At 39.8% G+C, this 23,698-nt stretch overlaps 3 protein-coding genes across 5 annotated transcripts in view; 2 read left to right on the top strand and 1 right to left on the bottom strand.

The window, feature by feature from the left end:
- Positions 1 to 23,698, bottom strand: part of LOC119550073 (GTP-binding protein RAD) — a 31,143-nt gene that overhangs the window by 6,141 nt on the left and 1,304 nt on the right. For 2 of the 3 annotated variants that reach the window (XM_037858539.1, XM_037858540.1), the window contains exons 2-4: positions 14,867 to 15,371; positions 6,721 to 6,874; positions 4,351 to 4,467 (exon numbers count right to left, since the gene is read on the bottom strand). In XM_037858539.1, the coding sequence (XP_037714467.1) occupies positions 4,351 to 4,467; positions 6,721 to 6,874; positions 14,867 to 15,079 (484 nt within the window). In that variant the 5' untranslated portion in view covers positions 15,080 to 15,371. The remainder of the gene's footprint in view (positions 1 to 4,350; positions 4,468 to 6,720; positions 6,875 to 14,866; positions 15,372 to 23,698) is intronic. The other variant, XM_037858541.1, reaches the window with a different exon arrangement.
- LOC119550075 lies at positions 10,859 to 11,909 on the top strand. Its single transcript, XM_037858544.1, has one exon. The coding sequence runs from the start codon at positions 10,902 to 10,904 to the stop codon at positions 11,904 to 11,906; it is 1,005 nt and encodes a 334-aa protein (XP_037714472.1). The 5' UTR covers positions 10,859 to 10,901; the 3' UTR covers positions 11,907 to 11,909.
- LOC119550074 lies at positions 12,540 to 13,986 on the top strand. The gene has a single exon (XM_037858543.1). It carries the CDS (start codon positions 12,613 to 12,615, stop codon positions 13,633 to 13,635), a length of 1,023 nt encoding a protein of 340 aa, XP_037714471.1. The 5' UTR covers positions 12,540 to 12,612; the 3' UTR covers positions 13,636 to 13,986.

The raw sequence follows: 23,698 nt of genomic DNA on the forward strand, positions 1-23,698 counted from the left end.
ATTTTTAATACATTTTCCAGAAAACCTATATAAGAGGTAAGCCGGTTTAATTTAATCTTCAGACTAATCCGAAGGATTTCAATTTGTAGTTCCGGAGATCAATTTATCTTTCTTGTTTGCTTGTTTTGCATATTTTAATTCTTAAATTTAAAAAAAGATAATTGGTTCTTGTGTTTTATTTTTTATAATCCTTCTAGCATTTTCCAGAATATTTAATAAGAAAGACGGTTTAGTTTAAGCATTGTAATAATCTGTTGGATTTGATATTGTTGGTTCGGGCAAACCATTTTTCTTTCTTCCGCCTGCATTGTTTGCTTTTCAAATGTTTTGTATATTTTAATTCTCATATTTATTATGTCTTATTATTTCTAATTCTTAGTAAACAGTGATATTTCATAAATATCTAGTTAATATGGGGTTGGCTTTAATTTAAATGAACCCTACAACCAGATAACAAATCATTTAGTGAGTGGGCTTTGAATTCAAATTAAAATACGAAATGAATTAATTGAGAACCACAAACACGATTTAACAACACTGCCACGGGCCAAGCCAGTTGATTGACCAAACAAAAGCAGAATAAATCTAGACATAAGCTGCACATCTGACACTCGCATCCTCCTTTCCCAAAAGACAGACAATGCCCCACCGAGAAGGTATTACCCAACGAAGACGCCGAGTCAAGAGCCTTTGAACAACCTGCGCCGTTGTCATTTATAATCCCACAGACCGGTTGATGTGCCTATATAAATCAATCTATATATATATATGAAATAACCTATATACATTTGTTGATTTGTTCGGTCTATGCAAGTGTAGGCTGTGTACATTTTAAATGTCATAAATAGATTTACGGCCTGCCTTATTGCATTTAGCCGTCGCGCGAAATATGCGCGAGTCTGAGGATATATATAGATGTTTTTTCCGAGCTTTTGCTCGGATCTCATCTGCGGTCATTAATTGTGCAAATTGATTTAATGGCCAAAAGCGTTCTAAACATTTACATTCGAACGCAGAAGGGGGTTAGGCTCCCCTTTTTTCTGTGTATACCGATGGGCCGTCATCATTGGAAAGCCATAAAACCATTTTGGGTGGCCATATTTTCTTTTTTTTTTGGAAACGTGGATAACGAGGTCTGCGCGTGGGGGAAACAATTCATTTGGAAAAGGTGCAAACGGGTGGCAATAAAAATTGCGATTTAGTTTCGTGAAATTTCTCACAATAAATACAAACATGTGTGAGGTGCAATGTTCATATTTATTTTTAGCCATTTCCTATAATTGAAACTGACTAATCGCTAATCGCCGGAGTAATTGCAGCACTTTTTCACATATTTTTCAGCCATTCTTCAAACAAATGTTTTCCTCTCACTTGTCTTTGATGTTGGCTTAGCTCTCTACAACCAACAAATCAGCATATTCGTGTGTTTGTTTGGCCAAAGAATAACTGTTTAAGCAAATAAATTGAAAATTTTATTTGCTGATTGATTTAGAGTGGGGTGAGTGTGCCACGAGATTTCGCATATGCTGCGGGCCACTTTTGAGATATGATTAACCGTCTTCAAGGTTGGGCGGTTTTTGTTTATGCAAAATAAACCCGCTGCTAAAAATACCAATCGAATGTTTAGCTTTTGGCCAAAAACGCTTGGAATAATCACGGATAAAATGCAAACACATATCGTCCCCTTTTGGCGCAATCATTCAATTACGATTCGATTCAGGCCCACAGGACAATCGGGCGGGCACTTTTGCATTGTCGGCTGGTCGAATGTGGTTGAAAATGTATTTATATGGAGAATTCATTCAGGCTGCTCCAGTGGCTGCCATCGATGACTGACACTCGCCGGGCATTTCAATTAATCACCCACCATCCTCCCGAACATATTCGAATCAATGTCGGTCTGTCAGATTTTCGCCCATTTCGCTCATTTTAAATTTCCCACTCGTGCCAACCGTAAACATAATTGATGGATGGCCATGAGCCTGGGCCCCTTGCCGCCTTCTTTTGGGGCTTATCCCCATCGCCACACGCTCTGCCAACATCTTGAGCGAATTAAGTTTAATTAAATGGACGCACATGACTCCCGAAGACATAACCGCAAAACAAAGCTGCCACTTCTTGGCAGAAAGCGACTACAAGGTATTCCGCTTGTATTTGAAAGCAATTTAGTAGGGCAAACACAGGCACTTCATTGAATTTTAATATGCAGTGTTTTTCAGGACGTGTCCCCAGCCGGTCCTCATTCTCACTTAGGGATATAACTATGTTTTGATACCCTTTGATGTCGCATGCATTTTTAAAGAAGGCTTTAAAACGAGAGATACATAAGATTAACTATTTACAACAAATGTAAAAAGGGAGTTAGTATATTTTGAGTTCGGAAATTGGAATAGAATTCATTCGGAAAGAATTGCATATATATCTAAAAGTATACCTTAACAAGTCATTACAAATCTTTAGAAATTTATTTTAATATTTATGGATTTTTGGTAGTTAGCTAAATGTTATTTCAAAGTGTATAAGTGTAATCCAACTTATTAAAGAAGGCATTGCCATAACTTTATGCTATAGTATGTCTATCTATATATCTATCTATATAGTATGTCTAAAATACCCATCATATTTTTAAAAAACTATATCAAGAATTTTAAATCCCTATCTCTGTATTTTGTAAGTGTACCTACTTCTATCACATGGGATCAACTATTTACAAGAAGTATAACAGGGGAGTTTGTATATTTTGAGTTCGGAAATAGGCATAGAATTGATTCGGATAGAATTGCATATATCCAAAAATATACCCTTACAAGTCATTAAAAATCTGAAGTAATTTATTTCAATATTTATAGATTTTTGGTAGTGTTAAATGTTATTTCCAAGTGTATAAAAGTTTTAACTTAATACCAACTAATAAAAGAGAGCATTGCCATAAATTTAATTCTATGTTTAGATGTAAGGTATTTTTAAGGAACCATATTAAGAATTTAAAATTCCTATCTCTGTATATTGTATGTGTACCTATGTCTATCACGAACTACTCTCCGTCTAGTTATGCTTTTCATACATGGCATAGTCCCGTCCTCAACTATGTCTGTCAAATGGTTCCGGCTCCTCCTTCATGACTAAGTTATGACACCTCGTGCTGTTAATACGCAGGCTTGTCGTCTGTTTGCTGTCATGTCTACTCAAGTGTTCCGTACTCCGTATTCCGTATTCCTTATTCCGTATTCTGTGTTCCATGTTCGGAGCTGTTACGGGTGGGCTTAAACACGTACTTAAAGTCGGGCATGCATTTGTGCATGCACACGCTTTCAAGTGCGGGGTTAAGGATGGCAAAGATCATAACTTTAGGGCTGAACACTAATCCTCAAACTACAAAAACAAAGATTTTAAAAGTTTCATTTCTTTTGTACATTTTCCTTAGTTTTTTGATTTTAGTGGGTCGCACATTACTTTAAAATGCTTAGAAGCCATTTTTTTATTCGAAAACTTGTTACATAAACATCTTTAGTAAATTGCGCCTTTTTTAAAACTTATTAGCCAATTAACTTATTCTTCTGCCAAAAGTCCTTCCATCTTTAAATATTGATTTTGTGTTACCTTTTTAAGCTCTGCAAAACTTCCTAACTCAATAAATCTTAATTAAATAACTCTACCAAATGCACTGCACCTTGCTGAAAGACAGCTTAATGGGATAATATTTAAAAAGCAGGTAAGCGGGATAATCGATCTTAAGTGAATGAAAAACTCTTGAAATTGTTTTAAACTTTCTCGGCCAGATATCATCTGCTCAACGACAAACTTCCAGCCAAGTGTCTTACAGTCCTGGCTCGCACTGTAGTGGTTATGGGATAACACACAGTGCGTATGTGTAACAATAACGTGACACAAATGTTGGATATAAAAGGAGGAAAAAACGCACACATAATGGGAAAACTTCACAGGACTATGCGGTTCTGTGAGTGTGTTTGCATATACGTATAAGTGGGTATTCATATTCTATGCGGAGTGGCATTTAATGCCACTGATATCTCCTTAACATCTTCGGGTAACAGCCTTTTAAGATTTCAATAAGGATTGCTGCGTGTCCCGGGATGAAACTATAATTTTATGCCGCCTGGCGTATCGCGTGTCCCCGAGATGAGGTCTTCGATCCCAGATCCCATGTCCCATATCCCATATCCCAGATGCCTGGTGCCCGATCCCAGCATTGTTAGGATGTGTAATCCCAGTCATCTGGCCCTGGGGCTTTGTTGACTTTCAATTTCGAAATTAATAAATGCTCCTCAGAGGTCTTTGTGTTGTGGGCGGGTAGTCCGTTTAGTCCGTGCAATCCTCAAGTCGACTCACCTCCCTTGGAGGCACTGAAAGTGCGCAATCGGTCCACATCCTCGTCGTCGTCGTTGACGCGCAGGTGATGCATGTTCATGGTGGGCACGTCCAGGAAGGCGTTCGATTTTCTGTGTGCTGAACGGGGCGAAAGAGACAAATTAAAGAGATTAATTTAAATTGCATGAGGGATTATGCAAAACCAGAAAACATGGAACGCCGTTAGGTAAGTGTGCATAATTTATAATGGTCTTAAACTGACAGCTGGGCTAATTTAAAATGATCCACTTCACCCACAAAACGTAGATAAATTCTAATAAATACAAATGGTTTACTTTGTTTTTCGTTTGGTTTATGTTATTAAAATATATTAGTTCTATTGTTTTCCATATCTTAAAATCTATATAGATTGAAATAAATAGTTCTAATGGGAGCAAAAAGTATGTATGCACCTCAAATGTATTCTATAACTCAAGGTTCTTCTATAGTAAAACTGTAAATAATATCATACACCTATAAAATAGTAGTGGTAATAATAATAATTATACACTATTGAGTATCGATATTACGTCGATAAGAATTTAAAAATGTCCAAAGTATTAAATTGAAATTATTGGTTTAATAATATTACCGCAAATACTAATTGTAGACTCTTTAATATGGAAATAAAACGGTGAGTTAATATAGACTTTATATTATTTAGCCTATTTTTCTATCCTCCAATTTCAATACTGATTTTGGTATACTTTTAATAAAATTCGTATTAAATCTTAATTTTCTGTATGTTTTTTCGGTGTATTTAAAAAAATACGTTTCATTTATTTATATTTATGATTTCTCTCCACTACTGTTTACAATGAAAACATTGGAACTCGTGAATAAACATTTCCACACAAAAAAAAACCGTAGATAAATATGCGAATAACCCCCCGGTTAAACGGTTCCCCCGACAGTCCTGCATTATTGATTCAGTCCGTATTCCCTGCTCCAGCTGGCTGACATTTGGACAGCTTTAATGGTTTCCCCTTGTCGAGTTGACAGAGGGAAGTGCCACACACGTTGCACACTTGCTGCCTGGCTGAGCTGGCTGAACTGGGTCAATGGTTAAGTTCATCGAACGCCCAACGTTAATTGAATCAGCATTACTGGAGAGTACTTAACAAAGGGCGAAATGGATCATCTGCCATCTGCTGGAACAAAGCCAACTGTTTCAGCTTCAATACCTCGCCTTAAAGTCCTGCGGTTCTGTGGCCACGCCCCCTGCTATTCCAGCCTCCAAGTCATTTATGGTCAATTTTACATCGCCGCTGCTCTCGTGCGGCGAGCAATTTGGCTGAGAGCTTAGTTTATGCCGCATAAAAGATCAGGCTCAGCACTTGGCTAATTTGTTGGCCTTGTTTTGCCGTTTTGATGGCTCCATCCGGCCATTAAAACCCACAACTTTAACTTACTTATGTACAAGTGCGGTAAGCATTCTAGAGAACTGGCCAGTAAAATATTGTAAAGAAAGATGAAACATACAATAGTCTAAGAAGCTTTCTAAAAAATTTAAAAACCGAATAACACTTGGAAAATAAAAAAAATGTATTTAATGATATATCTATATATTTATAGTTTATCTAAAAGCCGCATCTATTTGGAAAGCTGTATAGATGGTACGCCGGTTATGGCCCTATCTTTTAAAATTTATATATAGAGAACTCCAATAGATATTGACAAGTTGTACTTGTTCATACTTATACTCTATAAAGCTCGCTTTTAACATTTTTTAGGCTTTTTTATCATCTTAACACTTAAATCATCTTTTAATTAAAAAACTTACAAACAGAAAAAAGGTAAGTATCAATTTGATATTCACAAGGTACATTTATGAAATATCATTTTTGGATTTCTTAGATTTCCTTTCTCCGAAAGATCAAGATATTGCCCAAAGCTACTCTGGGTAAGAGCGAGACAGCAATGTTCGAAAGTATCCAAAATAGGAAAAGAGAGCAAAAAGAAAGAATATTTCAAGTGGATATGCCCCTTATCTACCATAGTATAGATAGAATTGGTACTGAAATTCTATATAATTATATTCATTAATGATATATAATGCATGATACATCCCTTTAATATTTTTTCTGTGTGTATAGAAACCGACATACTTTTTGGATATATTTGTTAACAATACTACTATTTTATTACGCCCTTTATCTACTGTTCTATAGATAGAATTGATACTGATTTTCTATACAATAATTTTCATAAATGATATATCATATAAGATAAATACTCTTATTATTTTTTTTCTCTGTGTAAAGAATTCAGACTTTTGGAATATTTTTTTACTATACTACTATTTTATTCCCCGCAATTGTGGGTGCTTATCTGCGGCCGTAATTTACTCACCGTGAGGCTGTGGCCTCCGCTGCGATAGCTTGCGGCGCTGCGGAGGCGTCTCCGTCTCGCTCAGCCGGGGCTCGCTGGTGCAGTAGCTCCGGGTCTCCTGGAGCGTGTGCTGCTGTTGCTGCTGCTGCTGTTGCGCCTTCGTCTTCTGGCGGACCTGGGAATTGGAATAAGGAAAAAAAGTGTCTTTAAGCCCGGGATCTCAACTACTCAACCAGCCATCTATCTATCCATCTCGGCCCAAGGCAATCGCTGTGATTTATGGACTAGCGCAGGCATTGCCCTTGACGATTGAGTGAGAAATTAAATTGCATTTCTCGGTTGCAGACCAATCAAGCCGACACACAAATCAAATTGCATTTGTTTGTTTGTCCCTTGGAAAAACAGAAGGGGCAACCGCCCACTTGTCTCGCCAATGGCATAATTTATCGCCCCGACTTGGCCTCGTGGGAAGGGCTGCGTCCTCCGGACTTCGCCGCCTCTGTGATCAGAGCAGCTCAAGGGATTTCCCCCTAAATGTCAAGGTTAAACGCCTCGCCTCGGCCACTCCAAATGCAATCAGAACCGCCGCTTGTTTCGTCCGCCGCAAAAGTTTCCGGCTTGCAGGCGGTGATGGGGTGGTGTCCCTGTTTCTGTCCCTCATCCTTCAAGCCGCGTCCAAGTGCCTGTCAGGAAGCCTCAGCTTGTGGTGTTCCATTGGAAACCTGCTGGCGACGGGGCGAAAACTAATTTCACCACCTGTCCCGGCGATGTAAGCCTCTTGTTCAGTTTCTTTGGTCCAGTGTGAGGACCATATTTATAGCCGGGCATGCAAAACGTCCAACTTTGTTAGCCGCTTCCGTTTTCCTTGGCCCAAAAACAGGGACGGGGGCGATCAAAATGATTTGGGTGCTTGGGGTATGGGACCAATTACCGGGTAATTTGAAATTATTAAGTTACGCCACCTAAGCTTGGTATTAAATGGCTTTTTCTGGGTGACATGTTGAAGGGTATACATTTAATTGGCATTAACTTTAAAACCTACTTTAGTATCATATATGTGAGATATTTCAAGGGACTTAAAATGAAGTCCTAAACAAATTGTTTTGGAATATATTCAATCTAAACTATATAAATAGCGTTTATCATAAGTACTTTAAAGTAAAATGGACTCATATACAATGTTGATATACCACATTTTCTCGGAATTTGTTTTACTTATACCAAAGGTAAACATTTGGAGATTTTATAAGTTAAACATTTTTTTAGGTTGCGAAATTCACTTTGTAAAATGATTCCTATTTATATTGAAAAAACAGGTGCGTTATATTTTATATGGGAATTTAAAAATCCTTCAAAACATTACTTTGTAAACTCTAACCTTTGGTAGTTAATAAATTTTTTTATTTTATTACAATATATTTGTATTCGAATATGATCTATTTTTTTGTATGAGTGCTATTATCGTATTTTTAAATAAGTAAAACCTATTAGTTTCTGGGGGTTTCCATAAAAGGGTTAACTAGGGTTCTGAAATCACTGTTAAATGTAAATTGGCATTTAAAAGTGATTTCAGAACCCTAGTGCCTAAAAGCATGCAGTGATTATATGATTGTCGTCTTTCTAAATGAATTAACTTTACTTCTGAGCTAAAGATATATTGTTGCATACTTTTAGACACCTAAGGATTTGCCTATTATCAAAAAATCTTTGTTCTGTTTTCGTATAGTGATTAGAAATACACATAGATTCCTAATCCCCTTAAGGACCGACTAAGTCCGCCACTGTCTCTACATACGGCCTTCTCATCGCTGGAAAACGGCACGCCGGAAGCGTTTGCTACGTGGCGTCGGCTGTCAAGTGGCCACGGATTTGGGCCACGTTGAGTTTCTGGTCAGTTGAAGAGCTCGGCAAAGCCGCCAATTCCGCAGAAAGGAGGAACGGGGAGTGGGGACTGCCATTAGCCGAGCTGTCAGTGTGAACGTTCCTTGTTTATTTAGTGGCCACTCTTTTGCGCTTTTTACGGCCGAACCTGGCTACATATATAGTATACACATGTGTGCGTTTATCCTGGCATTTCATGGGCTCTCGTGACCAGTAATTGCTCTTCTTTCTTGGCCAAATGTTTGCATGGTCTACTTTGGTGGCTTAATCAAATATTACGGCTGTGCGGACACACACATCTGATCCGTCCGGATGCAGTGGTGGTATGGTCGGATGCCCGATGGACCGCTTCATCGCCCTCTTGCCCCGGAAATTAATTGCTTCCTGGCGTTAGTTCATTGACCATGTGGTGTTCCGTGGAATGTCCTCCGGCGGAGTCTTCAATTTGTACCCGCTTAATCCCCAATTAGTCCTCTGGGGCAGCTCTGATAATTTATTTTCTTAATGACCAACATCAGGGGAACGGGTATTACGGGATAACAAATTTAAATTCGTTATTAATTAATTTTTACATTTTTATATAAGCCTTGTAAGTGTACACAATTTGCGATGGAAAGTCTACTTAATAACCTCCAGTTAAAGTCATTTGTGACCAAACGATTTATTTTCCCCATTTAAAAACAGGGCGAATTTTATTGATTTCATTTCCTTTGAAGCGTACAGACATAATAAATATAAAATCTATCTTTAAACTCTGCGCAATCTTTAAGTAATGACAGAAAAGTGCAGCCATTCTGGTGTTTTTTTTTCCAATTTTGTCAATATTATCAGCTTGCACACACTGACTGCAATTTGCTTTCTTGTGCTGAAACTTTTGTGTCGAAAATCGGAAAATATTTTCCTTATTCGTGGGTGTCTGCTGTCTGCTTTAGTTATTTGTTGGTTTCTGTCTGGTATTTGCATAGAATGGAATACGTCTGACTTTGGCCCATAGAATGCCGTGCAAAACGAAAATAGCTTTACAATGCGGCTTCATTGCGTTCGTTGTTGTTGTGGCATCCTCTCATTAAACTTTTGCGTCTGCAGATGAAAAGTGCCTGCGACTTATCGACATCGGGACATCATCGCACTGTACACTCAAAGTTTACTTTTCAGCTCCTGCCGATTGTATCCGTCCCCCTACTTGTTCATAAACAAAAGTCATTTCAGCGCAACTTCTTTGCTTTGGACGACTAGAGAGTAAGTCGGGTTTGTATTTGTGTTAGAAAAAGTAACTCTCTAAAAAATATTGGGGGTATTAAAATAATCACTACGGTTAAAAACCTTTTTATAAAGGTGCTTAAAAGTATGCTGAAGAAATTAAAATATTTTGTTGCATACTTTTAGACCCTTTTTAAAGTGATTTTAATACCATGGTTACTCCCTTAATCCTCTCGATAAATTTTTGGACCTTTATCTTTCAAATTCCCTTCTACATACCACATTTTATAATAATCGGATCAATCAGATAAAAATTATTCATATTCACATGACTGAATGATTTTTTAAAGACTGTTGGCCAGGTATTCCAAAGTCGGAGCCCTGTCATCTTGCTCGTTTAGCTGTGAACTCATTACGGCCACGCCCACAGAGGACTTGCCGCCCCCAAAAAGGGCGGGGGAACATGTGTGTGTCTTGAAAACTTTTCCTATATAAATTACCAGCTCGGGGCGCATCGCAGGCGATGAGAAGGACATTTTTAGCACACTGCATGAGCGTATGGCTGCTTTTTGTTGCCTCGTTTGCTGACTAATAATGTCGCCAGCAGAAGCAAAAAAGGGGGATTCACCGGCGAGGATATTCAGCAGCAGAAGCTGCGAGCAGGGAGCATCCAGTTGGCTGGAGAACTCATACGCAAAGTATGCCGCCACGTGGCGGACGCCTTTTGTCTGAAACACCCGTCCACAGAAATTGAATTTAGCCGCGATATAACTCAATTCACACGCCGCACTGCAACTGCCTTCCAACTCCACAGCTTCCTGGAGGGATGGGTGACGAATCAATTGAATTGGAGACGTCGGCGACTTGAGATTTCAGGCGGAAAATAAAAATAAGGCAGAGAATAAAATTGAATGAACCTATATAAAATATGGCTTAAAAATTCAACCATCAGATATTTCTTTTCACCCTTCGCTTGGATGATACATCCATTATTTAATGTAGTTCTGGTGTCTGAAAAACTGATTCATCTAGGCTAGACCGTGTAGAACTTCAATCGAACGTTTGCTTGCCCTGTATTTCACAAGACTTTCAAGGCAGTACACAAAACAACAGAACCCAAAATGGAAAGGAGCCGTAGGGTTCACCAAATGGTGAGCCAGAGCTTCTTGTCGCGCACCACGGTGACCGAGAGCATGGCCAAGATGGCGATCCTGAAAGTGGACAGTTCCGAGACCGTTGAGAACAAGGTGATCAAGACCCTAATGATGATCGAGGAAATGTTTCGCACTTACTTTGCATCCTACCAAAAGGAGCTGGAACTGCAGAGGATCGCGGCGCAGAGCATCAACCAGCATATCCACCGCTACAGGGTCACCACGCAGGAGGGCATGAGCTGCATGTGCCCCCAGATCTACGAGGTCGAGTCGGAGGATGCAATGGTCACCAAGTACTCCCTGGACTACCAGGTGATCGTCAGTTCCAACAAGAGCCAGTGCTGGGACATCCATAGACTGCGTCCGTTTGTCCTGCTCTTCCGGCGCGAGTGCGCCAAGTTGGATCTAAAGGAAGAGAGTCCCTTTATCCTGGGCGACGCCTTCCACAAGCCCATCAAGTTCTACATGGACCTGGTGGAGGAACTCTTCTCCTACTTCTACAGTGGTCACCTCGAGCTGGACTCCGCTGCCCGCCTCTTGAGTCCTTGGGATTTGGACAGCGTGGAGTACTACCAGAAGCTATTGGCCCCCAACGAGGACTTCGATGAGTACTTCATGCACAACATAAGCTTTTGCGATTGCCTGCGGGTGCCGCCCAAGTGTCAATTGAATGAGTCTTCAGATCTTCTGGTGATCAAGGATCGGTCGGAGCCGTTTATTAACGAGGCCAAGGAAAAGAGGTGTGCCAGGCGATTCGCCAAGATGGCCGAGTCCAGACGGTCCACCAACGAATCGGACCAGAATAAATTTACACTGAACTTTGCTGAGGAATCGGACATGGAACAAAGATCCAGGCTAAGCCACCAAACCCGAGACCCTCGGCTCCTCGCTTCGGAAATTGATCGCTTCCTACGCTGCTCTGCGGAAAATAATTCGGTGGTCTTTGGTTCCCCCATAGTCCCCCCCAATTAGTCATCTGTGGTTTTACTGGTCTTGAAAACATCAGGGGAACGAATATTACTTTAATTGTTCAGGCATTTATTGAGTTTATTTTATAACGATTTCTACAATTATATAAATTGGGATCAGAAATGTAACTGAATCAATCTGAATCAATGTGGTTTGCAACTGTTGCTTAACATAGCCTTGATAAATGATTTCAATTCGGCAATAAAAATTCGAAAGATAGTGTTCTACAATCCTCGGAACAGGAGATACTCAATTATGTTCCAAATAGGTAGGTCTGCCAGTCTAAAAATATTACCCGGCATTCACTTTAAAATTATTTTAATATATTTTCTATACAAAGGACACCTTATTTTTGGGATTACTCGATATTTTTTAGAAAATACAAAACTGATTTCAAAAGAGAAATTCACGATATCTGCAGCGTACATTTTTGGAATATTTTTGAAACACCACACACAGTCTCAATCAACAACGATAAAATCTTGTAAGGTGATCTTAATATTTCTTTGTAATGCTTTTTAAGTTGAAAGGAAAAGCTTTATTACGAGTTACTAGTTGATGAAATCGTTTTATACTTTCATGATTTCCTTTTACAATTTCATAGGTTTCGAATAAACAATCAAAGTTACCATCGTATAGGACTTCAACCGGGCCTTTGCTTAGTTTTCAATAGTTTTTCAAGGCAAGACACTAAAAAACGGAACCGAAAATGGAAATGCGTGATCGGCTGTACCATTTAATGGTGAGCCAGAGCATTTTCTCTCGCACCACGGTAACCGAGAGCATGGCCAAGTTCGCGATCCTGAATCTGGACAGTTCCGATTCCGTTGAGAAGACGGTGATCAAGATCCTGCTGGTGATCGAGGAAAAGTTTCGGAGTTACTTTGAGTCCTACCAGAAGGAGCTGGGCCTGCAGAGGATCGCGGCACAGACCCTCAGCCAGCTGATCCAGCGCTACAAGATCACCATGCAGGTGGATATGAGCTGCATGAGCCCGCACATCTACGAGATCGAGTCGGAGGAGGCGATCATCAACAAGTACTATCTGCACTACCAGGTGATAGTCAGTTCCAACAAGAACCAGAGCTGGGCCGTCCACAGCCTGCGTCCGTATGTTCTGATCTTTCGCCGCGAGTGCGCCAAGCTGGATCTGAAAGAGGAGAGTCCCTTTATCCTGGGCGACGCCTTCCACAAGCCGTTCAAATTCTATATAGACCTGGTGGAGGAACTGTTTGCCTACTTCTTCAGTGGTCACCTCCAGCTGGACTGCGCTGCCCGCCAGCTGGATCCCCTGGACCTGAACAGCGTGGAGTACTACCAGAAGCTATTGGCCCCCAACGAGGACTTCGACGAGTACTTCATGCACAACATAAGCTTCTGCAAGTGCCTGCGTATGCCGCCCAAGTGTCCGCCGTATGAGTGCCACAAGCTGATCAAGGACCAGGCCGAGCCCTATATCAACCAGGCCAAGAAGAAGCGCTGTGCCAGGCGCTTCGACAAGATGGCCGGAATCGAGCGGCTGAGCTCGAAGCGGGATAGCACTGGAACGCAACGGAAGGCCTCCATCTCGAGCAATCAAAGTGGAAAGTCAGCCAGGAGTATCAGCCAGGAGTCGAATCAGGAAGCCGCTGGGGAACAAGAGGGCCCCGAGAGGCATGAAATGGACCTGACGGATCATCTGAGGACGGCCTTCAGTGTGAACGACAACAACAGCCAGCTGACCAGGCAATAGAGAGCTAATCCATGAATCTGATTTAGGCCAACTTAATCTGTAATCAGTCAATTAAACGAGCGAAGTGCACGTGATTGCGTTCTCAGTTTCTCGGAAATGTCTGCGGAAATGTAGTTACCCCCGTTGCCCCTCGGATATTTGCTGCACGCAAGTTAGAGTTGGTTACTATGTACACACACACCTACTTCAAAGAGATTTTGGTCATGGCTGTGCAGCTGGTATGGCAACCAGACTTGAGCACACTCGGTACTCAAAGAGCCTTAATTAAACGCAAACTAAAGTTTTCACTTCAATTAAGCGGAAAATTTCAAAATTTGTTGCCAAGTAAGTAAAAACAACTCTGGTGGATTGGAAAGAATCGATAAAGTTGATTTCGGGACTTCCAAATTTTGTTCTCAATTATTGGTAATAAAAAGCAGTAGCTTTTTGAACAGTAACATATAACAGTCTTGAAAGCAAGAAATTGTTGCACATGAATTTAGTGGAACACTTTAAAATTTATAATCAAGTCATTGAAGATGATTTATGGATTTCAAATTTTAGTATCAGTTGAATATTGAATGCAGTAAATTGAGCGATACTAAGACTCTTTTTGAAACTTTACACATTATTATGAAAATTTGTTGCTTCTGAGAATGCCGAGTGTTGGTCATTTTAAAGATAATTACTCTTTGTATATCATGTTTATAATTTTTTAAAATATGTTCATGTTTTCTAAAATGATTTACAAATTCAAGATTAAATTACTATTAGAAAAATGTTAACCAAAAGCGTTATAACATCAATAAATCCAACTAGTTCAATTCAAGAATATAATTCTTTTGCCTCTTAAATATTTTTTAATATTCAGCTGAAAGGGAAAATATAATAGACAAACATATTTATTTTCGGCTAAAATTATATATTGGACTCCATTTGCTCCAAACACAATTTAACTTTCCCACCCAATAAATAATATTTGGATATGCCAAAGTGCTTTAGCAAATTAAAGATGACATTATAATATTGTTGAACAGGCAATCTGCATGTGCGTGTTTTGAAAATGCGCCAAATGTCGACTTTCGCTGCTTATTTATAGTAAAAAACGTGCATCTAATGGAAACTATAAATAAATAAGCAAATTTCGCCAGTGACGACGGGCAGATGCAAATGCTAATGCTAAATTTGTACCGCATGGCTGCTTTCTAAGTGTATTATCTATGAGTATATTACGTATACGCCGCGTACTCACCGATCTGGCGCCCGAGGTGATGCGGGCGCTCTGGGAACGCGTGGCCGGCCGGCGACGGCGGTATCCCGGTGTACCGCCCTCGGGCGTGGCACTTCCGGAGGCGCCGGGCAGTCCATGGATGACCGTCTCGATGCTGGCCCCCGTGGCACAAATGGAGGCGCTCCTGGTCTTCTTCTGCATGCGATGGTGCATCGGGGAGATGTCGTCCACCATGGCGAATGGTCAGGGGTCTCCGGTTTCTGGTCTCCTTTGTTTGCCGGAAAATTCCTCCTGGGAAATTTCGCTTGACTTCTGGTCTGCGGCTCTTTTGGTCTGTTTCGGCACTTCTCCGCAAACGAGTCTGGCCAAGTCTAGGGGTCTCTACTTTTGTGCATTAAGCAGTTCGTGCTGTGGTTCTAGTTGCTCTATTTTGCTGCTGTGGATGCTTGGTTGCATAATTCATAATCTGATTTTTGGATGGTGGTGTGTGACGTTATTTTTGTTTGTTTCTTGTTTCTTGTGCACTCTGCAAATAAACCGTGAAAAAGCAAAAGAAACGAATGCAGAAAACATTTAAATGAATTTGTTTCAAATTAAAATTACACTTTTTCTCGAATTGTTTTTACTGTCGGTCGTGACGTGACCAAGTTTTACAGAAATAACCCAAAGAAATATTTGTTGAAAAGCAAAAGTGAGCAACGAAAAGTGAATTTCATCTGCGTTCTACGAGATTGTATTTGTAACAACATGCAACATAATTTGCTGTGTGATTTTTCATTTCGCCAGCAGCCATTAAACATAAAATTCATCTGTTTGTTTTTCCAACCCCTCGCAAAGGCCCCCACCCATCCAATTTCGATTTATTTTTAAAACTGCCTCACGCGTCTCTCAGACAAACTGGGTCAGTTTCGGTAGTTGGCCAAAGCCCATTCGCATTTTCGGTGGACAACCCGAAAACGACAAATTGCAACAAACAAATTCAAAATCTATTCAAAAGGGGCAGGGCCTTTGGGAATTGTGGTTTCTATAGGGGTTATGTAAGGGCTCAGGGAACTGTTATGTGTTTCGCTTATAGTATTGCCGTTTCGATGGATTGATTAATACTGTTTGGTATAGGGGTTTATATTTATGTTTGGGTTGGTTTAGTAAGTTGACTATCTGTCTTTATTTATTTTACTTTTTATCTCGACATCAGAAACAATTCAATATTATAATCAACTGCCAGCCTCCAGCCCTTCGAAATGATTTTTTTTGGATCTTCTTGTGCATTTCTTAAAGTTGTACTTACATATAATATCCGGAGTTAAAAAATAAAGTCACCCCCAAAGCATCGGTTACATTAGTTATAAAACTTTATTATAGAAACATATTAAAATAGTAAAACTAGACTTTCCCATCCTTCACCCATTATAAAATCTATACTGAATATTAAAACAACATTTTATTTATTGCAATTTCACCTTTTTAAGGTAAGAAACAGTTTCATTTAGAGTTCTTAGTAAATGATTCTGAAAATATTCCCCACATTTTCCATTTCATAACAAATCTTTGTTTGGATTGGCCTGATCTTGTGAGTCTGAAGAGTTCGTTAATCACGTAATTCTCATAGTCTAAAAATACATTTCTTTTTAATGGCTTCAGTTGCTAACCCTTGCATCATCCGCATGTTGAACTCTTTCGTATGGTTTCCTATGGAAAAAAACACATTTCACAATTGAGATGTATAGAAAATCTGGAAAATGAGAAAACTTGCGCGGAAATGCTGTTTAAAGAGCTCGTGAAAGTTAAATGGCAACTTTAACCTGCAAACAGCGTTTCTAATGGACACTAATTGCCATTTGCCAGCGGAAGAGTTCCCGGGGCTTTTCGCGATTGCGAAATGAAATCCACTTCTCAGCTGGCCTTAAGCCAGAGCAACTGAAATTGAATTTCCCCGACTGATTGTCTAGAGGGGTTTAGAGATGCGGATAAGGAGGCTGCCGGGAGGCCAGTCAAAACATATTGGTAATCTGGTTAGGCATCCTGTTTGCTCCCTAGACTTGCATCACTAGACCTGGGGCATGCTATTCCATCGTTCTACGGTATTATAATCGAATTACGCCTTTGCTACAGTTTCATCCGCACTTGCACTTAAGTGCAGTCCGTGCACTTTCCACTTTCTCTCACTGAGCAGCGAACTTGATGAACTTGCAGTTTTAGCCGCGTTCATCCGAGTACTTTAACGTCTCTCTGCCGCGTAATTAACTTGGGCGAGCGATTAAAATATAAATAATTAAAAACGAGCCACCCTTTTTTTGTGCTTAGCAGAACAAAAGATTCGGGCCAAGTCCCTCGCAAGTAAATAATGCAAAGGACTCGAGGGAAAAAGGAAGAGGAATAAATACATAAACTTGGAAATGTTTTTACGCGGCAGCATATGCGAGAAGCGCTTGACATAAACAGGGCACAGCAGTGAGAGAAAAACCTGCTTTAACTTGAATTTTTAGAATTTTAAAGTATAAAGAAAATAAAGAAAAAATCGTATATGCTAAAAAAAACTTGTGCTGCGCAAGAATCTCTAGAATTTGCTTGCTTAATCCCAACATTCTTAATTTTATAGTGTTCAAACGGAAAGACGGACAGACGGAAATGTCAAGAATTCAAGAATTCAATCAAGAATTTTTATTCTTTATAAGGTCAGAAACATACTTATTGATCAATATAAGCACGCATCATTTCCAGCTTAAAATATTAAATCATCTAGCTCTTTAGATTATACATCAAAGTGAATTGCTATGTATACCTTAGCAAAAAATCCAGCTGTAAGAAAGGGAAAAGTATGTGACTTAAGCATGTTTAAAGGATTGAGAAAACTTTCTCTGCGACTTTACGCTTGATTTGCCATCTAAACCTAAATCGAGAAACCAGCGATGCATTACGGGACGCCCGAAAAAGGGAGATGCTGAATGGGAACCCCGAGATGATTTCAGCTGCTGACCCATTCAGTCGTGCATGAAACTCCAGGCCACATGGCGATGAAGTCGTCGTCGTCGTCATCGTCATCGTCGTTGAAGGCTCCTTTGTCAGCAAAAGGATCTGCCTGCTAGCTCCTTGTTTGCATTGAATTGATGCCGCAGGCTTTTCTGGCTAACAACAACATTGGTAAGAGCTCACAGTGCGTGTGTGAGTCCTCCTAATTGGCCGCAGGAAGAAGGAGGAGCAGCCACACATACGAGTATAGACTCTCCTTTAAAGCTTTCGCTTTTGCCCTGCTCGTTGCTGTTAATTTTCACATTTATGCTTATAGACTTGGCCCGGAATTCTGGGCCATATTGGTGGTCATTCCGCTTTATGGCCCGATATGAGGCGGCCAACATTTTCGCTCTTACCCTTATCAGATGGCCTGTTGCTAGTTATTAACATAAATATTTTCGCTTCAGTTTTTTGTCTGCCCCGGCTAATCAGGCCACCAATCTATGTGGCTGTGGATATGGACAGATGATGACAGCTGGGCCCGGTTCCAGGCAACTTAAGCTATCACAGGAACAGGGCCAAAAAGTGCGTTGCGTTGGCCCACCCTTATACATATGGTATATCTCCCGGCAGGCAGAAATAAAAAACCCCGATAAAGTGTCAACAGATACCGCGTGTATGGCCCGATGGGTCCTGAATGGAACTTGACTATCTGGGGGGTTTTCGGGTGGAGTGTGGGTGGCTCAAGGTTGGTATGCCACCTGAATATGAAAAAAGGTGAAACAATCAAGAGCAGTTAAGCGGAACTGCAAACAAAATTGATTTAAATGGAAGCTGATTGCGGTCGAGCGTGAATTGGTTTAAAATTTATTAAGTGTTAAAAAATAGTGTTAAATCGAGGAAAGATTAAAAAAATAATTTTTGAATTGCATCATTAAATCAAAGCTTAATTTTAAAATAAAGAATCTAAAGAATAATTAAAGTCATATTTTTGTTTTTAGCTATAACTCATTTAGGTCAACTGAAAAATTCGAGAAAAAAAACACAGCGTTATTTAAAACTAATTATATTATAAAGGCTTGATAAAAAGTTGGTAGACGTTATGACCAATAATTTAAAAAAAAAAATTATTATTAATCAGCTTGTCGAGGAAAAGCAAATAATTTTGCACTGCCATGTTTATCTATGATTTTTAATGGTATTTTTTGCTAGTCCTTTATTTGTAAACAGTTTTCGATATCAATTTATTTATAGTAAACTTTAAAAATGCCATGTTAAAGCCCTTTAATAAGGGTCAATGAAATATGTATGTGTCTGGCTGGTTAATGTGACATTTTGTTCCAGGAAACGTTGGCTTTCATCTGGTCCAGCGATGACCCTGGCCACGCCCCTTTGTGTGGGAGTCTGTTTGGCCTGCCAGCGGCTTCCTTCAACATGTCCACGTCCTTGTCCGAGTCAGTGTCCATGTTGTTATCCGTGTGGCAGCTCGTGTCTTTGTCAGTGGATGTTCGCAGCGTTTGTTTAATGTTTCCCTTTGAGCCTCATCTCACAGCAGAGGCATTTGTTTATTTTCATGGCCAGCACCTGTTGCTGCAAAATTAATTCCATTGGGTCACAGGTTGCCGGCTTGTCCCAAAGGTCGGGTTCATTCGAAGTTGACTTTTACGTAAGGCCTGCCTTATTATTTCTTAGCTCTGATTGGTGACATTTATCCTGAGCTATCTGGCTGAGATTCATATCTTAGACAAGCCTTAGCATGGAGCTTCATTATTATCATTTCATTCAGCTAGCAGCTTGTCCACGCAGATGAGCTGTATAAAAACAAAAAGTTTTTATTGCGCATACGCCACGTTGGCGTTGGTTTTTTGCTCTAATGGGACAGCATGTTATTAGCCCCGAGCTGTGTTATTTTCCCTCTGCTCAGATGAAAACAAATTTGAATGATTGAATAAATTATACAGCATTCGGTTCTGGTATTTGCAGACTAAGCGTGCGAAGAATTTTTATGATTTAAAAAAATCACAAAGAGCACAAGAGAAATATTTAAAAATCGTGATGATCAACAGCGAATTTTATTTGTTTTCAGTTGACCACTGAGGAAATCACTTGACACTGGCCACAGACTTTCGAACTGTTTGACATTAATTTATGGCTAGAATTTCTATTTATTTAGTTTCCTCTGCTTAAGTGGCCAAACAGGAATCTTTTCCTTTTGCCTTTGATTTCTTGTTTAATGTTCGATAAATCGATGAGGTCCCCAGAAAAATAAACAGGGATTGCAGGCAAGCGGCGGGTATGAGCAAAATCTGTTTGGGAATTTATTTTGCTACAAAGATTTTCCAAATCGTTGGGCAAAATGGAGCTCAAGGGCAGATTATGCCGCTTAACCGTCTGTCTCCTCTGCCTTTTTTCCCCGGCCTCCTCAAATCCCTGTCTGTTTAGTTTAAACTTGACGTCTTTTACGGTGATTATGACACATGTGGGTGGGTGTGTAGATACTGGGGTGTGCCTGGGTGTGTTTATTCCACCTTTGGCTGCTGCCTGCCTGCCTGCCTGTTTATGTACTTCGAGTGGCATTCATTCGGGGGTCTCGCAATGGCTTGTTATTCGCAATTTAGATTCGAATCCAGACAGGAGTCGGGCCGCCGGCTCAGATGTTTACACAAAAATTCACTTCATTTAGTTTGCGACAGGATAAATAAGGCACTCGGCAATCCGCCTTTGATGTGTGCGTCATAATTAACTATCGGGCAATGTCCTTAGGTATCTGTGGAACGGCAATTTGGCCTGGAAATAAATCGAGGCAGTTTACGATTTTCCATTCTTTCTTTCCGTTTTTTTGTTGTCCCCTAACCCAAGGCCCTAATTGGTTTGCATTTGATTTCACATGCTCGAATTTTTGTCCCCAGCCTTTGTTCGATTTCATTATAGGAATTGGATTTTCCCAGTTTGGCCATTCGAGGAATTTCAATGCTTTTGTTACATCTGTTAAACCAACTGAAAAATGCTTTTGAAAGTGGGTAATGGAGTAGGGGAAGACCCAAAAAACTTAGGACACGCCATGTTTTAGGGATACGCATGGCAATAAAAAAGTACAAAAGTTAATGCAACCCGTTTTATTATATTTTTTTATATAATAGGTATACTACTTTTTGTTATAATGGTCATTATAAGTTATATAACAAAATGGGATAGGACTAATATTTCCATATTATTTTATTTAAGGATTCGCATGGCAATAAAAAGGTCCAAATTTTAATGCAACATGTGTTAATCTATTTTATAATAAAACAAAACCAATAATTATTGGTATGAATTATATAACAAAATTGCACTGAGCTAATCTCTCCTAACTCCTTTGCGAATTTCCTTTTTGAGATTGAATCAAATGAAGCAACCTTTCAACTAACACCATTTTCCTTCTACTCCACCGATTTCCTCGGAACTGTTCGACTGGAATCAATTGCAACTTCCTTCTTAGTTATCCATCTATCTGATTTTCAAACTCTTCATGTCATTCCGTTTGCATGGACATTGCTGACCCAGACAGTTGCAATTATGTTCCCCCGAGGATGTGGATAGAGCAGATCCTGCAGGAAGAATACCCAATGTCCATCAAAGTGAGCTGGGAAAGAAGGGGGAGGGGCTGCCACCAGTATTTCCCTGGTGGCACGGCAAAATGGATAAAAAGTTAAGCTAAGCCAGCCAGGAATTTATTCGCATTTCAACTGCTGTTTGTTTGTTTGCTTGGTCGGGGTTTGGGTTTCAGTTTTGGGTTGCTTTTGGTCGCTGGAAGCATTTTAAGTGTGTGCATAAATATTTTCGTTAGTTGTGACTGGCTGAGAAGGAGTTATGCAGCGGAAATGTGACCCACTTCACTGCCTCGCTGGCCACTTGGCTTCCACTTCAGTTTGCTGCCCAATTGTCACTGGCACGGGGCTCAGTCACGTTTTTCTGCTTAAGTAAAATGGGAGTTGTGCACAGGAAAAAAATCGTAGCATCAGGATATATAATGTTTAATTTTTGTTTAAAGGGGTGCAAACGACAAAAAATAGTAGTAGATTTTATGATACATATTTGAAGTCAACAGAGATCAATTTTATCTATAGAGAATGTTGAACTCATAACATACATTTAATTTTGATAATAAATAATAGTTTTTATTTATTTATTAAATAAAGAGAACATTGGTATTGGTGGTTCCATTTAATCGCTTGGGTTTCCAATATGTACTAATGGAAATTTTTCACGAACTCAGCGCTAAGCGAATTCTGTGGATCCTTAGTATATGTATCTAAGTAGATGGGATACTTTTTCGTTTTCCTTAAGTCCTAGGAATATTTAAATTTTTTTCTATTATAATCTAAAGAATATTTGTTTTAATGTAGGCAGTTCATGATTGTATCGATGTAAATTTTGCACGAATTCAGTACTAAGCGAATTCTTTGGATCCCTAGTATATGTATCAAAACAAATCGATGGGATACTTTTTCGTTTCCCGTTAATCCTAGTAATTTTTAATTTATCTTCTATTATAATCTAAAGAATTTCTGTTTTAATGTATTGATTGTATTTATGAAAATTGCAAAGCGTTTTATCGATGGGATACTTTCTTCTATCCCTTAAATCCTAGGAACATTTAATATTTAATTTATTATAGTCTAAATCAATCTTAAATCCTAGGAATATTTAATATTTCTTTTATTATAATCTAAAGAACTTTTGTTTGAATGTAGGCTGTTAATGATTGTATTTCCCATTCAAGACTACCCTTCTCTTCCCAGCGCAGCCAGAGGAACACGAGCCTGTCATGTTCATAGCTTTCCCGTGTGTAAAAAGTCCAAAGAGCAATGACAGGGGTGACAACACTTTTGGGGGCCAAGTGGGGGTGGGTGGATATGGGGTTGGACAATGCCGCGACCTGGCCGAAAAACGGGCTCAACCTTGGTCACGGGCTTGTGCCTCTGATGTTCCTGCTGCCAGGTGCAGGCCGAAACGCTTTCAGGATCTCAGCTTTGTTCCCAGGCTCCGCACTTACTGTTCCTCTCGATGATGTAGTCAGTGCAGGTTTTAATTGAATTTGGAATATATTTTTGGCCCAGGGACCAGAGCAATCTGGCCAATCCATTTCGGCTATGGCCAGATACTACTCCTCCGAACCTCCACCACTTGCCAATTAGTGGTGGCTGTTTTCTTGCTCAAACTCTAATGGAATTAGTTGTTAATTTGATTTGCCATAAAAGCAGTCCTCGTCTCTATTTCCATCCGTATGCGTTTGTGTTTGTGGCTCCATTCGATTCTATTTCATTCCATTCTATATGGATCCCATAGAGCGGGGGGCGTGGCCAGAAAGTCGCGTGCCAGCGGAGCCAGACACTTTAGTTTAATTGGCCCCGGGGCAAGAGTGCAGGAGCATCGACCCACACACATTGGAAAATCAGTGAATTGAAATCAGAATGCCGCACTGCAGCTACATTTGTTTTTACACTGCTGCGTGCTGGGCCCTTCGATTGGGGATTGTGGTCATGGACTGCCTGCTCTTGCGGACTATGCCGATTAGAACCCAGATCTCTGGGGAATTGCCGTGGCGATTTGTATCGCTAATGATTGCCCGCAATGAGTGCCCTTTGTCTGCCCTGTCCAGTTTCGCCTGTTTTCGCTGATTGCAAGTGACCAGCAATTTAATGCTATCTGATTCAGTCGCCTAATGTGGTTATAACCTAAATGCAATCTGTTTTTTGTCCATAAAGACAAATGCTTAGATACAGTGCCATTGGCATTTCGCTTAGAGTAAAAAACGGAATGATGGGTTGCACAAACATGAAAGTATAGAGGTTGAAAAAAGCAAATATGAAAAAATAATAGGAAATTTAATTTCTAGGGAATTGGATTACCATTTCC

The sequence above is a fragment of the Drosophila subpulchrella genome, chromosome 2R, assembly GCF_014743375.2.
Source record: "Drosophila subpulchrella strain 33 F10 #4 breed RU33 chromosome 2R, RU_Dsub_v1.1 Primary Assembly, whole genome shotgun sequence".
NCBI classification, from domain to species: domain Eukaryota; kingdom Metazoa; phylum Arthropoda; class Insecta; order Diptera; family Drosophilidae; genus Drosophila; species Drosophila subpulchrella.